Source organism: Alligator sinensis, unplaced genomic scaffold, assembly GCF_000455745.1.
Source record: "Alligator sinensis unplaced genomic scaffold, ASM45574v1 scaffold611_2, whole genome shotgun sequence".
NCBI classification, from domain to species: domain Eukaryota; kingdom Metazoa; phylum Chordata; order Crocodylia; family Alligatoridae; genus Alligator; species Alligator sinensis.
In genome coordinates this window covers 4,518,477-4,535,781 of record NW_005841869.1, presented here as the reverse complement: position 1 = coordinate 4,535,781, position 17,305 = coordinate 4,518,477, and the positions used below count along the sequence as shown (strand labels likewise).

The 17,305-nt window shown below is 42.8% G+C and overlaps 2 protein-coding genes across 2 annotated transcripts in view; one reads left to right on the top strand and one right to left on the bottom strand.

The window, feature by feature from the left end:
* RALGPS1 (Ral GEF with PH domain and SH3 binding motif 1) overlaps nucleotides 1-11,877 on the bottom strand; it is a 203,037-nt gene extending 191,160 nt beyond the window's left edge. Inside the window, exon 1 of the mRNA XM_025194588.1 lies at nucleotides 11,794-11,877. The gene's annotated coding sequence lies outside the window, so the exon portion shown is untranslated. The remainder of the gene's footprint in view (nucleotides 1-11,793) is intronic.
* Nucleotides 7,454-10,626, top strand: LOC112548537. Its single transcript, XM_025194583.1, has 2 exons — nucleotides 7,454-7,572; nucleotides 8,811-10,626. Exon 2 carries the CDS (start codon nucleotides 8,815-8,817, stop codon nucleotides 9,598-9,600), a length of 786 nt encoding a protein of 261 aa, XP_025050368.1. The 5' UTR covers nucleotides 7,454-7,572; nucleotides 8,811-8,814; the 3' UTR covers nucleotides 9,601-10,626.
* Nucleotides 11,878-17,305: the final 5,428 nt, after the last annotated feature.

The following is a 17,305-nucleotide window of genomic DNA, read 5'->3' as shown; positions in this document are numbered from 1 at the left end:
ATGAAGTTGCATGTATGCTGCAGGAAAACTTTTTTTTTTTTTTTTTGGTCAGCTTACATATCTAGTTGTGGGTGCAAGTACAGAATTTAAAGAATATCAGCAATTAAGCACTATAAACACAGAAAGAATTGTGCCAATTTTACCTGGCACTCACCTGGTAAAGGTGAGTGCCAGGCATAGTTGCAGTGTATAATTCCTAATTGTGCCAGTTTTTCAAAAAGGAAAATCAGGATGATCAAGGTAATTATGCTTGTGAGCCTAACAGCAATCCTGACCATTGTAACTGAAAAATAGGTAACATGAAAATGATTAAGAAATAATGGGTGATTTAACACAATCAACCTGTGTTTCTGGAACACAGACACTGTGAAACTAACTTGCTCTCTGATGGCATTACAAGTTGGATTGATAAAGGTTATGGTGCTGATGCAATAGAAACTTCTGTAGGCATCTGGCTTGCTAAAACAACACAAAACGTATATTAAAAGCTGACTGAGAGGTCTTAAAGTGTAATTTTGAAGAGGAATTGCCATCAAGTGCATGCATTTCTAATAGATACCATAGGGATCAGATTGCAGTCCTATGTTATTTCACATATTTCCCCATAACCTGGAAAAAAAATCTAAAATCACCACTGATGAAGTTTGTAAATGACACAGAAACAGGAGACTGATAAAGAAATAGAACAGTGCCATGTTCTCCAATTTATTCATCATCCCTTTATTTCTGTATAATTTTCCCTACGATTCCATTTAATCAGTATTGCTGGGTAAACAAACAATCTGTTTTTAACACAGCCAAGCATGAAGCCCTACCTCTGGGAACTAAGACCACAAGCTCTATTGTGAGGTTAGCAGGGGGGACACTACCCAAGAAAGCAGCAACTTTGAAAAGGATCTGAGAGGTCAGGTGCATACTCAACTGAGCAAAACGTTTCTGGGACAATGCTCCAGTCTCAAAGGCTTATGACTGTACATCAGGTGCCACTCTACCCTGCCTTCCACCAGCTGTTACCTCTGTGCACAACGCTGGTCTTGCATCACACAAAATACAACTAATTAATAGTTACAAATCAAATTCCAACTTTAGCCAGCTTTATTATTGACACTGTAGATATCAGAAACTAAAAGACAATCTTGTACAGAAGTCGCTACACTAAGGTCTCAGTCTGAGAATGACCCAGTTCACAATGGTGGGTGGCGCTTTCCTCTTGGCAGACTCGATATATATTCATAGATGCTACCAAAACAAATAAACAATCAAAAAAATCTGTCATAGCAAAGAGCTGCAATTTTTGGTTATTAGTAAAATCAAGTTCTGGTATAACAGCCTCTAGCAGGTCTAAATGCACTATACTCTGCATTCAGAATCATAATGCTTGCCCCAAGTCTGATCACATTAATGGAACTAGCAGGTCTACAAAAGAACATGTTATGATCTTTCTTAATGAAAACCAAGTCCAACTCCTGTAAAAGCCAAAGCAAACACCTGAAAATCTATGATAGGCAAGGCCAACCTGGGGCACATGAGCCACAGGTGGCAATAACCTGTGTGTGTGCTAGGCAGTAGACTGGGGAGGGGACACGCAGCGGAGCAAGAGACAGGGCAAGAAGCAGAAAACAGAGCAGCAGATTGGGTAAAGAGCACATGCAGGGAGCAGAGCAGCAGAACACAGTGCGGCTGATTGGGGAAAGGAAGGGGATAAGAGTGACACCAGCCAGAAAAGGTTGGCCCCAACTGATTTATGGCAAGTAAATGCTTAAGGACACAGTATGCACACCATTTTTCCTCCCAAGGCTCAAGCTCACTCTCATCAACATCCTACCTCATTACCCAGGAACAATGTAAGTTTTATTCATGCTCCATGCCGACTGCTTGAAAATCTGTCCGAGTCCTAGCCAAGGTGGAATGATACAAGAGGCTACACTTCCTCTGACAGCCTGCGCACTTTGCTCCGACAACCTTCCTAGGTCCTGCTAGCTTCAGCAAGAAATCCAAGGTTTTTCCTTTGTTCACAGCATCCAAGTGGATGGCATTTGGCATTTTCTTGGTTCTAATCGTCACAAGAAACAAAATAGAGGGGGTGTTTCTACCCAAAGCACACTGCCTTCACAGCATGTCCTATTTTTTCCAAATCAGATGCAATGCAAAGGCTTCTCTTTGTCCTCAAGACTTCAAAATATTTTACATGTCTGCATTTTAAAAACGTAGACTTGATGAACCGACAACAGAAAATGCTACGCTAAAACCAAACGCCAAACATACCACACATGCCCCCACCCTCTAGAGATTCCCTTCAGTGCAAGGTTTCTGAAGAGCTCTCTTTCGTTTGGGTGCTCTCCTCCATTTCCCAGCTGGTATTTAGGCTCCTGCACCCATCTCTGGAAGAACATTTCAAAGCCTTTCTGAACATTCCCATGTACGCAGCAACCCACTAGGTGGCAGCCATTCTTCCATTATTAATGAGATGTGCTCAAAATCCTGGCATGCTTTAACATTTGAGCTTTGAAATGTTCTTTTAAGATTCTGCCAAAGGGAACACCTTTAAAACCATATTTCAAAATGTAAAAAAAAGTAATGATACCATATTTACTCAAATGTAAGACAACCCTCAATATAAGATGACCCCCTAATAACTAGATTCTATATACAGAAAAAGAGTTGGCACCAAAGGGGACTGAGTACAATGGCACCACCACGTCTTATTCAAATTGGCTGCACTACCCAGCCCAGTTGATTTTACTTACTTGGTAGGAGAGATACCATGTTCTAGCAGGTGGCTTTCCCTGCAGAGGTCAGATCACCCTGAATGGTATTGTATAGCAGAAAGTGCAGACCTGCCCAATGCACTACAGACAGACACCTTTGGGTTGTTGGCTAAGGGCAAGCAAGACTCGGGGGCATCCAAACCCTAAGTCCTCTGGGGTTGGGCTTACACGGAGGATGCCTGCCATTGATTAGGGAGTATCTGAAGTCCCAGGCTGAAGAGTCTGGCAGGGAGGATGCTTGCTGGTGGTAGCTCCACATAGGATCTGAACAACTGAGCTCAGCTGAGTCAATGGAATTTGTAATAGATTTGGCTAATTTGGCCTGAGACATGAAATTTAATTAAAAAAAATAAGTGGTTTTTTTTTTTTTTTACAGTGATGACTAAAAGAACTAGGAAAGAAAGAGTCAGGGGTATGGGGTGATCTTAGGGTATAGGAAAGGTCTCCTTGTGACAGGCATGAGTGTTGGTGATGGTCATGCAAGCACACAGACATGGAAGAGCATAGGTGTGTGGTGCAGCTATTGTGATGGGAAAGCATACGATGCAATGGCAATGATCTGTTTTAGACTATCAGGTGAGCCACAGTGGCCACAGGACAGTTTTGGCAGAAGCCCTGTAATACACATACATTTTTTGCATATATTTTGCTATATATATGTAAAAAATGTATCTATATTGCAGGGCTTCTGCCAAAATATAAATATATGAACATATATTTTTGCAAATAAAAAAAGGTGTTTTTATTTACCTGGCACGGGAGAGCCCCTTCTTGGCTTTGAATGACTTGGTGTAGTTAGAGGGCCAAGGCCTGTCCCTTGCACTGTGAGCAGGCTGACCGCTGAGAGAGTCTACAAATGCCTACCAATGGGAAGATCTCAACTATACAATTTATGGTGATGGGGGACTTCTCTCTGGCTTTGGTTGTCCAATATGGGCCACGCACTTCAAAGTCATGTTCAGGGTTGGCTGTATTTAATCAACTTCACAGTTGGGTTCCATTACTGAGTACACGCTGCTTATGATAGCACAACAGGCAACGTATTTAATGAAGTTTCTTTGTATGAGAATGTAAGAAGAGGAGCTTCCCCCCTGCCCACACTGATTGGGGGAGGGGGCACACCTCATGTTATACTTGAGTAAATACAGCTGGACACCCTCATCTTCCCAGTCACTAAGGAACGTAACTCTACACGTTATCTCGGTTCAATTGTACAAGTAGAACAACACTGCCAAAAGAACACCTCAGAACAAAGTATACAATAATGACACTCTGCTAGGAGAAGTGGGTTCAGGCTCCTGCAGCCAGAGGAGGGAACTGAATCTGGATATGCCACATTCTGGGTTAAGCACTTGGTCTCCATGGCATGTCTTGGTAAGTGGGAAAAGCCAGGCAGGAGCTCCCAGGGCTTGAGGACCCAATCCTCCATGGAAATTCTGGGGTTTGTAGGACCAGGCCCCTTAAGTCCCAGTAGAGCATGTTGCCCATTATTCTGAAGCATCAATGGGTGGAACAACAGGTGATGGGTGTTTTGGCCAACAAAGTGGATCAGTTGTGCCAGGACTGACTTAACAGGATGACTTTTCCATTACTAAAATGTCCCAAACTTCTTGAAACCAGTCAGTGATTCTAAGGGTGTCACTTCTCTTTCAGATTTTTGCAATGTAATTCTTGAGGCCAATAAATGATGAGTGATCAATTCCCTATGACACCTGTATGCTGCAGACGTCTCAGGAAGATTCAGTAAGAATTCCAGGGGTTATCTGACAGTTGGCATCCTTTTAATTCCCTCAATAGTCTCCAAACTTCTTCCAGAACAGTTTAATTTCCAAAACAGCTTTGGTTCCATCAGGAAATTTAATTAATTGTTTCACAGCTGGTAGGGTCAGAAGGGACCTCAACAGATCATCAAGTCCGACCCCCTGCTGTGGTAGGAAAGAGTACTGGGGTCAAACGACCCCGGCCAGGTGCTCATCCAGCCTCCCCTTAAAGATCCCCAGGGTAGAAGCCAGCACCGCTTCTCTTAGAAGTTGGTTCCAGATCCTAGCCGCCCTGACAGTGAAGTAGCACCTCCTGATATCTAGTCTGAATCTACCCTCTGCTAGCTTGAGACCGTTACTTCTTGTCACTCCTAGTAGTGCTCAGGGGAACAGGGACTCTCCCAATGCCTGTTAGTTCCCCCCCCCTTCCCGACTAGTTTGTAAACTGCCACTAGATCCCCTCTCAGCCTTCTCTTGTGGAGGCTGAACAGGTTCCGGTCCCGTCGCCTCTCCTCGTAGGGACTGCCCTGCTGCCCCCTGAGCATGCGCGTGGCACTCCTCTGGCCCCTCTCCATGCTGTCCACATCCCTCCTGAAGTGCGGCGCCCAGCACTGGATGCAGTACTCCACCTGCGGCCTGACCAGTGCCGCATAGAGGGGGAGGATCACCTCCTTGGACCTGCTCGAGATGCATCTGTGGATGCATGACAAGGTGCGGTTGGCCTTCCTGACCGCGTCCCCACACTGTCGGGCCATGTTCATATTGGCCTCAATAATGACTCCTAGATCCTTTTCTGCCTCTGCACTGGCGAGAAGGGAGTTCCCCTGTCTGTAGGTGTGCTGCTGGTTCTTCCTCCCCAGGTGCAGCACCTTGCACGTGTCAGTGTTGAAACCCATCCTGTTCTCATCCGCCCACCCCTGTAACCTGTCTAGCTCCGATTGCAGCCTATTCCTCCCTTCTAGCGCGCCCACTTCTCCCCACATCTTAGTGTCATCTGCATGATCCGTCTTACTATTTTATTTTATATCCTGTGTACATTGCAAAAAGCAAACCAGAAACAAAACAATAAATAGAAGCAGAGTAACTTACCCATATTAAATGTTTACATCCAAATTTAAATCCAGGAATTCAAACACAAGGATGGTATTGTGACTTTTTTTTTCTTAGAATGGCAATTTCAGTAAGTCAGATAAAGCTACATGTTATATAAATGAATTTTTCAAATTCTTACACCTCACACTCTTCCAGTTGAGTTTAATATCCTATTTGTTTATATCAAAACATTCATTACCTATTGGTAAACTGTATGCTATTTATATATTAAATTAAAATAGAAGTAAAAATTGTAACATTTAAATCTTGGAATAAACAAAACTTTCATATTACTGAGGATTAATAAGCTGCTGCTACATTTTCAAAATTACTAACCAGTGACTATTTTTTGATCTTCTACTGCTTTAATTACTTAATATTAATCCAGTTTATATAAAAGTGCCTCCAATACTTCTCAAAAGTAATACTATATAAAATGCATTACTAAAAAAAGACCTTTACACCGAGAGGTTTGATTACGTGATGTTTAATCACAAAATATTCATTTTTTCCAGCTGACAGGTTTTTTGTTTGTTTGTTTTTTAAATATTTTAGTGGGGGCACACCAAAAGAGATTTTGGGGGCTGATACCAATAGCCGATTTTTAAGGAGGCATATCAGCTGATACGGATCCGATTTCTGATACGCAGCCCGACAGCTTGAAGAGCTGCGTGCAGCTGGTAGATCTGCTGTGGTGGAAGGGGAAGGGGAAGGGGAAGGGGGAGGGAAGGGGTGTGCAGGAGACAGTTTGAGGCGCCTGCAGTGAGGGAGTGGGGCAGGGGCTGGCGCTGCCCAGTCAAGGTGGGACGCAGGATGGAGATGCAACTCGTCCAGGGGTGCAGAGGGGGGTGGGGTTCTGCTACTCTGTGCACCCCGGGAGGGCACGGGGGGGAAGCGGGTGTATGCCCCCAGGTGTGTGCGGGGCAGGGAGGGGCACCTGCAGGCTGGGGCCAGCGCCGGGCTCTTCCCAGTGAGGGCTGGGCTGCATTGTGCTAGGGGCAGGCAGCGGCAGCAGCGCTGGGACGAGGGGTTGGCAGGGAGGGGCTATGGTGAATTTTGGGGTGGCTGCAGCCCCCCCCATAGTCTCCTCCCAGCATTGCTGCGGTCCACCCCAAGTGCAGCCCCATACTGGGAAACCGTTTTGCACTTTTTTTTGTGGTTTCAGAGGCTCATTCAGAGACCCATTACTAAAAACAAAGGCTGCCACCACCACCTGTGTAGCTGGGCACAGAATTTAGGATCACCAGGTTTACTTGGGGTTTTTCCCAAGTTATCCACATAATTGACATCCATGTTAAACACCACTCAAAGAAGAAAAATGTAGTTTGAAGGGACTGCAGCATATGTCATTGTAACCTTTTATCTTCTCTGATTACAGTACAAAACCAAAATGCTAGCTTATGAGCAAGTGAGTTTGTTCCTGGATGGCAGCATTTTGTATCCACATCTTAGCTAAATTGCTTTTCTTTCAGCAGAATCTTTTCCCTCTCGCAATACTTCAAATACAATAGTCCATTGAGTGAAATTGCATTAGGGTTGCAAAACATGAATCAGCATATCTAGCTTATCAGGGAAAACTTCAATGCCTGCTCTAAGGAACTTTAAAACTGGTTCTACCCAATGGTTTTGCACACACAAATAGCCCAATTAGGCAACTCCAAGCTAACCAGAGGTATCCATAAACAGCAAATACCTACACACTTCTACCACATGCACAGTTGCCATAGTAGCTCCAAGTTGTAACTAAACAGACTGAGAGAAATCGGTGAACACTGCTTTAAAGGAAGGGAAACCTGAACGTTCGTTACAGTGCTAGAGAAGTCAAAGGAAAGTTTCAAATACCTGGGGTTTATTCTATGAAAATTACTGAATTAAGATAATGAGAAGGATCCTTTTCTATCAAGTCATTTTCTTGGAGCATACAGAAACAGATCCATCCATCTAAAAAGAAGGTAAATGTGAACTTATATGGCTTGTTATAGATCAGCAGAATGAAAATAACCAAAGTAAATGCATACCCATCATTGGTCAATGGAAGAGATAAAATGAGGAAGTTTAACTATGATTTACTTGAGTATGTTCCACTTAAAATATTTTTATAATGATTTCATATTGCAGCCAGAAGTTATGTATGTTGTACAGTTAGCTATTGGTTACAAAAATACTGGAAAAAGATTAGGTTTGACCAAAAATGCATTAGTGTAAGAGAAGAGCAAGACCTTCCAGGAAAGCACAGAGCAGTGGTCTCCAACCTTTTTATGATGAAGATCTCTTTTTGGCACCACAGGATCTACAGCATCTCCCCCCCCGCCCCCAATCTTTGCCCTGCCCCACCCTCCGCCTCCTGGACAAGCTGCCTGGGCACTGACCCCACTCACCCAGCCCAGTCCGGGCGGCCGGCTCGGCTCGGCTCAGCTCAGCTCAGCTCAGCCATGTGCTTCCTGCTGCTCCCAATTGTGGAGCCTCTGACAGACCTCTGAGATGGACTGTCAGAGGCTCCACAATCGACTGGCCGGTGACCACTGGTATAGAGTATTTCCAAACTCCTCTGCTGTAACTACAGAACAGTACTGTAGGGAACAGAAAATGTACAGTCTTTCCCTGCACTTTGACCCAAGTTACAGGAAACGATCACTTCTTAAGGGCTGTGGACCAGTCTAGTACATGAAGTCGAGCTTCTATTCTGTGCAGGCACTGTTACAAGCATAACCTTTTTGTGGCATTCACTGCTGTGGCATCTGAGCACTTGATGAATAGTCATGAGTTTATTCTCAGAGCTGCTTGTGATGTAGAGAATTATCATCTTCCCCAAAAACCACAGTGAGTGCTCCTCACATGCTTGCTTCTTGGATAGAGCTGGACTTCTCTCAGAGACAACTAAAGCTCAACTCTGTATTTTGAAGAGCTGATGTCCTACCTCTCAAGATGGAAAAAAAATCACATTAAAGTGACGCAGGACCTTGGGTGTACAGGTACCATGCCTTAGCTGGGGCAGACAATGTAGAGCTCAGCACTGAAAGGGACAGATTACTTTAATTCTTCTTTCTAGACAAGACAGTATGGGAGTTGGAGTGGGCTAGACAAAAATATAACCACTTTCTGAGGCTTCCCATTACCAGCTATAAAGATTACTCTTAAGGAAAATTAGTAAACAAGTTACTTATTTTAAATAAAAAATTTCCTCTAACAGGGAGATGGCAGCAACAAAGAATGAACCCAAAGCCCATAAGGTCCAGCTCCAACAGAAATACTGGCTAAAGGACACAAGTAAAACCAAGCTGCTGCAGCTTCAGGCAATATGCCTGGATAAGGTTACTGAGCAAGAGCACTACTATGACACTGCTTTACATGAGCTCGCTATGACTCAAATCTGGCTTAGTCAAAAAAATCAACAGTGGCATCTTATAGTGGCTTCTCAGAAGCAAGAAACAAGGGGCAATGCATCTACCACTGAATTATCTCCCAAGATGTGGAATACTCTGCACCTGGATAAAACAGATGCCAGCCGTGTCAAGCTCCACACCCACAGCCTCACCAAAGAGCTCCCAGAGAACGGACTGACAGCATCAGCAAACATTAGCAAGCGAGATGAGCTGCATTTTCATTCCAACAAAGCAACCAACAGAGGCATTCATATGGAACGCACTTCAACTTATGCTGAACTAGTAACAGAAAGAGAGATAATTACATATCTGGCACACTTTCTTCACATTGGTTTGACAAAAGAGGAAGAAAGAAATATGACGGTAAAAGACTTTTTGCAGCTAGCAGGAATACAACATTATGCAAGCTATCACCATACCAAACAGGTAACATACACACTGTACGGAATTTATACCATTATTATACAGATGGATGAAAAGACTTCCAAGGAGTCAGCTACTATATTGGTGGACACAGATATTTTTAACGTAGCCAAGTGTTTTGAAGAAATAGAAAAGTTAGCAAGCGACCTGGAGCTGCAACGTCAAACACCTTGAGTCAATAAAGACAGACCTAGCATCAAGTCATAGAACCTTTAAAAACAAGGTCAAGTTCCTGAAGGATCAATATTTCAATGAATCAATTATAATAAAATGATCAACTTGCACTAAACAACACAGAAGAACTTAAGAAACTTTTATTCTTGGAGATTTTTTAAATCATGGTTGTCAAGTCATCCGATTTACCTTTTTTCCAGTCTTTAACTCCCTCCCCACCCCCCTTACAGCAGAATCTTATAAACCAATTCATGGTAGCAACAACAGCCTCTTTAGTGCGAGCACATATTACTAACCCCAGAAAACCTAATACTATAGGAACAATTTCACAGTTAATTTTATTTTCATAAGATTACTTAAGTACTCAGATATTATGTTTTATATCACCTTTTCTCTCTCTCCTGGCATTGAGACCCTGTAGGAACAAGATGTCTATCAGCCCTCTTTTTAACATTCAGACAACTTCTGTTTTTCTTAAACTAAATAAAAAGGAAGGATCTTCTTCCATGAAGAGCAAGAACACCTGTATCCTATCACCCTAAGAAATCTTTGCCTCTACTCAAACACAGGCATTTACCGTGTCAGACCAGTTGTGTAACTGCTACTTTTTCAGAAAGTAAAATATGGCCATGTCTTCCATATTTAAACAATCTCGCGCACAGGCAGAAACTTGCATGAGACAGAGGCAAAGCACAGTAAATAAATAAAATCACCATATCACCTGCACCCTCATTATTTGATTCATTCAATGCCTGCTTATATTCAAGCATTTCTGGGCAATTCCTAAAAGAGACATTCAAAAACAGCCTTCCTAGATCACAAGGGAGACTCACAAGGGTCTCCTTGCTGCTATTCTGCAGCAGTCTAGGATAACCTGGGATAATAGGTTCTGGATAAGAGGAATTTAAAAGTTGTTAAATTACTACAACCCACTAAAAGACACAAGCATGCAAGAGATGCAAACAAGCACTAAGAGATGCAAGCAAGCAGAGGCCGACGACAACACCCACACTGGCACTAGCCGTCTCGTGCTGGCACACTTCCCCCGTTTCTTCTCCGTGCCACCACGTGGTTGAGAAGTACAATGTTTACCTGCTAGTTTGTTCAGCCTCCAGCTTGAGCCTGAGTGACTGGGACAGTATTTTCATGTTAATAGCAGTGAAAATACTGGATTTTGACCTCTCAAGTGCTTAAAAAGGCTGCAGTCTTAAAAAATGGTGAGAACTGTATTTCACCGTAAATTTTTCCATCTAGTTTTTGTCTTCTGATAGAAAATATCAATAAGATATCAATTTTATTGAAAGATGCCTGGAATGACCAACTTTTAACTGTCATCCTTATTGACTAGTTTGAATGAATAGTTTTAATATTCTCAGAGTAAAATTTCCAACATTTTTGCTTCACAATTACAACATTTTGATTATTTCATCCAATCCAGGAACAAAAGGAATTGTGAAATACTAGATTTTCTTGCAGAATGAAAATTCTGAGTTTTGACCATGTCTAGCCAACTTGAAATCTTAGGGACCTTCAACAAAGAAGCACGATGCCTGCCTACAAGCTGCTCTGCCTGTTTTCGCAGTTTAGCACTTATTCCTATTTTTAAAATGTATGTTTTTCACTGCTGTATGCGAGACAAAAAAATGCAATGTGAAAAGAGGTGTCAAATGTAAACTAAAATACAGAAAAAGAGTTGGTTTAGTCTCTCTCTTCCAAATCTAGTAGTCTGAGAGCTGCCTAAAACAGATGTTTACAGACAACTTAGATTCAAAGCATCCATTTAACATAAAATATGTTAATTCCTTTTTCATCCAAGGATATGCTACACAACTCAGTCCTCTATCTAGGAAAGAAGAGAGACTGTGATCCTTCCAGGAGCAGTTTATTCTGAACAAATACAGCGGGTGTGGCAGGCTCACAGTAGACGCACCGCCAGGTGGCCAGTTAGTGGGGAAACTGGCTGGCACCACGTGGCGGGGGGGCCTGCAGAGCGGCCCAGCCCTGGAGGGCTCTCAGGATAAAAAGAGCTCCTTAGTTGTGGCTTGGGGGAGGGAGAGAGAGGGAGCACGGGAAATGCTGCCTGAGACCCTCCCCGTACCTGGAGCAGAACCAGCAAGACCCTGCAGGAGCTGCCCACTGGATATCGCTGCCAGAGCCCAGCCCGGGGGGGAGGCGGCCTGGGAACATGCTTACCCATGGCAGTAGAGCCAGGGGCCCTTCCTAAGGCAGGAGCCCCTGCCGAACCAGAAGCCACCGCAGATGGCCGGAAACCTGTGGGAAAGAGAGCTGGTATCAGTGCAGGAGCCACCAGTGGCGAGGCGAGGCGAGGCGAGGCGAGGCGAGGCGAGGCGAGGGACATGTGCCTGTTCAAGCAGCCGCATGCTCACCACAACACCAACAGGTACTCTGAGGGCAGTCAGGACGGGAAGCAGGCTGTCTGAGAAGGACTTGTGGGACCCACAAGAGAGGGTGCTCATCGGGTGCCCACAGGGCCCTGTGCATCATGTACGAGTGAGCCCAGTCAGAAATTCCTGCAAGGGCAATGCCGGCCTGCACCTGGGGAAGTGTGGGAGCCAGGAAAACGCCGTCTGCTGAGCCTAGAGCGGGGCGGGCAATTATTTTGGGAAGAGGGCTGCTTACTGAGTTTTGGCAAGCCATCGAGGGCCGCATGATAGGCAGCCAGGGGCAGATAAATATTATTTTTCCAAATTTTTTAGGGGCCCCGTGGGCCAGATAGAATCACCCAGCAGGCCACACCCGGCCCCCGGGCCACATTTTGCCCACCCCTGGCCTAGAGCATGGAATTGAAGTGATTAGAGGCAGGTAGCATCGGTGCCCTGCTCACCCGCACTGTCAGGGCATCTTGTGTTCAGTATAGTTAAGTTGTACACTCGTTAAGGCAGGGGAGCCTGGTCATACTGCTGTGTGGGCAGGAGTTCCTGTGGAAATGAATGGCACCAACGTCTGGTTCCAGAGGGACCACCTGAAGCAGACCACCCGACTGGAAAGAGGTGAGGTACAGGGGAGGAGGAGCCTCATAGAAGACATACTGGCAGAGACCTCGGGGTCAAAGAAAAGAAACACTGAACGACACCTCCAGGCACGTAGGCCCCAAGGTAGTGCCCAGGTGGGTAGGACATGCTAGTAGTGGTGCTGTGGGCATGGGCCTGCCACAGTGGGACTTGAAAACAATCTATTCATCCACTAGTCTGTGATAAAAGTCATGAGCTTCTGCAAAAGGTAATCTTTTAAAAAAAAATTCAGCTTTCTGGTCTATAGGATTAGGAAGAGTAGCTCCTAAATATGCATTGATTGTAAGTAATGGTGAGTTTTTTCCTAAGTCTGCAGGCAGCTCTAAGACTGCTACTACTGCTCAGAGTTTTCCAAGCTGCAGTGGAAGCAAAACTGACTTGTCTCCTCAGTTTTCATTGCTGACATTCAGAACAGTATGGAAAGCAGTTAAATTGATAAGAACTGGGTCAGTTTTGCAGGAACTATTCAATCTCCAGTCCTTGGTTCACACCTTTTCACATATTAAAAAGTCTTTGAGTTAAAATCTCTGATTCTTCACCTCAATCCAAAAGGCAATTTTTAAATGCCAAGGGAAAAAAAGTCTAAGGAAGATAGAACTTTGCAAAGATATGACACAGTAAAAAAAAAAAAATATTTCTTTTGTTAAGAGATTTGTTCTATTCTTCTCTCAAACTCTTAAAAATCCCAACAGAATATTAATATTTCACATGGACAAACACAGTCTGTGCCTTCTTATATACACAGTGAGCCCTAAAGTCCCCCCAATACAGCAAAGAGCTGCAGGGTTCCAAATCTCAGCTGAAGGCTGGCATGTGCCTCCTTAGTCCATCTGAAGTGTGTTTTAATTGTGTCTGCCTGTTTGTAATGTAACTTTCCCTCTCATTCTTGTTCTCCTCTCTTCCCTTCCTACCTTCATTCCATTCTATTCTGTTCTCCAATACATAGCATTTCCTGAATTCACTTCTCTTTTTCTCAAATGGAATGCTCTACCTTCCAAATATCATACTATATTTTTCCTTTTTTCACTTGGTCCCTCAATTTCTCCTGTGTGCTCGTACAACCATCCCCTTGCATGGACCTTGGAAAATTTGCCAGACCATAGCCAAAAAACTAAAACTAACAGTCAGGGAACAACTTCACAATTTTGAGCCAAAATGTAGGCTTTGTTCAAAAAACAAAAACAACAGTTTAATTAGACTCAACATTCAAAGTAATTATTTTAATAATTATTTTCTTCTATCTCAGTAAAACTATTAGGATTTAAACACGGTCTTGGACTGCTTGCAACACAGTATTAAATCACTGTGCTAACAAAAGAGAACTAGAAAATAAAAGACTTCTCTTTAGTCACTGCTCAATCTCAGCTGAAACACAAGCTTCCCACTAGAAGTTCCTTTAAAAAAAATCAGCCCCAGTATTTAACATGTGATTTTGAGCCTAATTGCTTTCCATACTGAACAACCTGTGTTGTATACATGGATTAGTATTAACTCTGTTGTATTAAGGCATGCATTTTATACCATAAACAGAATGCAGAATTTGTAAATCACTTATGAAAATTAATTATAAAAAACATACTATCAATGTAACAATGTATTCATAGTATCACAGCTGCCATTTTGAGCAAGCATAATACAGGTTCAGAATCTGTGGCCTTATTTGAAAGAGTACTTGTGTAACTCTGCAAACTCTAATTGTGATGCACAAAAGAAAAGGGCAATTAGTGCGTTACAATGATATGACTAGAGGTGCCTCATTCTGTCTCTCAGCATGATATTGAGTAAGCCTAAAACACCTCTTTATTTTAATAACTCTCTGCTAGCAGGCAAAGCTTGTAAGAGACTATCATGTCAGATCTGCAATTCAAAGCAAACAGCTATAATAACTAACCCTCAATTACTATTCCCGTAAGCTTCATCATAAATGTTATTTTTGATGACACTTTTGGTGATCGATGATACACATTTATAAATGTTCCAATTCCTCTCTAACTTTATGCAAAGCTGTGTCTCACATCAGGATTTCTTCTCTATATTGTTAGAAGGGGGAATTTTAAAAACTGAAGAGGCACAAAAATTACCAGTGAAAAAGCAGGTGAATCAGAGGACTTGCAAGAAATAAAGCTTTCTACTGCTGGGCTATCAACTAGAATCTGATCCTGCCTGTACAAGCCTTTACAGTCTAACCCTCATTTTGTGACATTTCTATGTCACATGCATCAATGTATCACCATATATGCGCCCCACTGTCAACCTTAAGAGATCAAAGAACTGCTGCATTACGGAGAAACCCGCCTTTCAGTCTTGGAAGCAAGCAGTCTTCCAGGAGATGGCTGAAGCACACACCTGGTGGCAGTGGAGGGGATGAGAATCGAGAGAGGCAGATTTCAGGTTATGATTTAAGAGCAATCTGTACCTTACAAAAACTGAATTTGCTTTAAGAAGTCATTGTACACAGAGGCTCCTCATACTATTTAAACATGTTTATGATAATTTCATACTATCAAGACGCTGCTGCAAATTACTGATAAGTAATGCATACACCCCCTGAAAACAGCAACCCCCCAGTGTATTTCAAAAGGGCATTTGGAAATAATAATGCACAACTAGCACCTGGGAGAGTGACACTGCCTAAAGCATGAGTCATAACAGAAAACACACTAAAAATCTTATTTTACTTGTTTGCGCTCTAACACTTGCAACAAACTCTTAGGAAAGCTTGCCAGCACCTTTGGACAAAATCTAATTAAGATATCAATCGGATGTTTGCTACTGCTTCATTGCCAGTCTCATAATTTTTAGAAAATTATTATTTTCTAAATGGTTGTTTTAAAATAGAATGCTATTTTCCTCAGTGTTATACTTAACTAAAGTCCCCTCACCCCCATTTCAGTGATACCTATTTCAGCTAAAACAATAAAGCTACTTAGGAAGCACTGACAAACAAATAAAAAACAAAACTGTTTTGCTGCCGATTTCTCCCAGTCTTAGCAACTAAGATTTAACTGAAAACCATAATATGGACAAAAATTATAAGACAAAAACTGCTTTTCAAGTTGACAATCTGATTCTAACAGTGGCACTATTGATTCCAGTAAACTGGACTAGAAGCTAGTGAAACGCATATAGATAATCTGGAAACAGATCTTCCATCAGTCATAATCAGAGCTGTAAAATTGTCTGTACTTTAGAATCTGGATTCTGTAGCTGGTAATACAGTAGTTCAATGCAGAATTCTGTGTATTGCTCAGCACACTGCATCCAAATTACACAGCAATATTAATTAGATTAACTCGCTGATTTTTATAATACATTTCTGAGTACCCTTGGGAGGTGCAGAAACAGCTTTACTAAAACTCTTGGGTAAATTAACAGTTATTCCAAAGAAGACTAGCTGTTTATAAAGCCATACAGAAATGCTACATAACTCCTGTGGGAGTGTGGCAATGGATGAACCCAAGAATCCTGTTTCTGACCCTACCTTTTCTGAGCAGCAGAAGACGACACATTGTGTAGCACATTCCCTTTGTGAACAACACTGACCAAAAAAAGATGCAGCCTGGTACTGACCGGGGTGCCTGAATCATAGATGGAGCGAAATCACAGATGCTGGGGCCAAAACACAGCACTCCAGGGTTGCTTGTTCTATGTTCACAAAAGTGCAGAAAACAAAGGGCTCTGAGTAAGCATGCCAGTGTTTGGTCCTGGATCAAAATATCTGGGGAGTATAACAAGGCTAGCATTTACAAATGAATGAGTTAGTTACCCCGAGTTAATTAGCAATTAGTTAAATATAAAGCAAGACCACAAACACTAGCCTAAACAAACCTTAAAGGACTGGAAGATTAAGAATTCTAGTAAGCACTGTTACATAACAAGGACTAGAACAAAAAGGAAATACTTCTCATATGAAAACAAGTTATGATGTTAAGACTAAGGGCTTGAAACCAAATATTAAATGAGAAAAAACAAAAGTTAAGAACTCCATATCACCTTCATCAGCACACTGATGAAGTGCCATCTCTCCAAGTCTCCGTTTTTTTCAAAGGCATGTCTCTCCAAGCAAAGCTGGTGATCAAAAGGGGCCAGTTACAGCCCAGCTCAGGCCAGGTACAAACATTACACTTTTACCGATATAAGTGACCGGAAATCAAAACATACCTGTAAGAGAACAGAAGTTCAACGCACACACACTGGATTAAAAATGCTGGAACTCATTCTAAGATTTGCCCCCCACCCGCAACAAAGAGCGATCGTGTGTTCTGCTCCCTACCGACCCATCTAAACTACACCTCTTTCAGATAAATGCATAAGTTACACCGATTCCACCTCAGGTTTTTTGAATGTCTGTACCTAGCCTCAGTCTCGAGACAGTAGCTGCAGGACAAGGTCACTGTAGCACAAATCCAGGTGCTCTGGGAAAAGAGAGGCGGGGAGTTGTGAGCCCCACCGGTCTAACCTGCAGCCCTGAACACACACAGGTGCGCTTACACCCACTAGTATTAGCCACTTGAACATTTGCACTGGCATTTGGCCAAGTAAGGTTGTCTTGCATTCCTTAATGTACTCTGCCACAAGCTCTGTTCACCACTGCAGGGTCCATCTCTGACTGCCAAATTGATTTGTCCTTCAGATAAATACGCTTGTTAATTAGCAGAACCCATTTAGTCAAT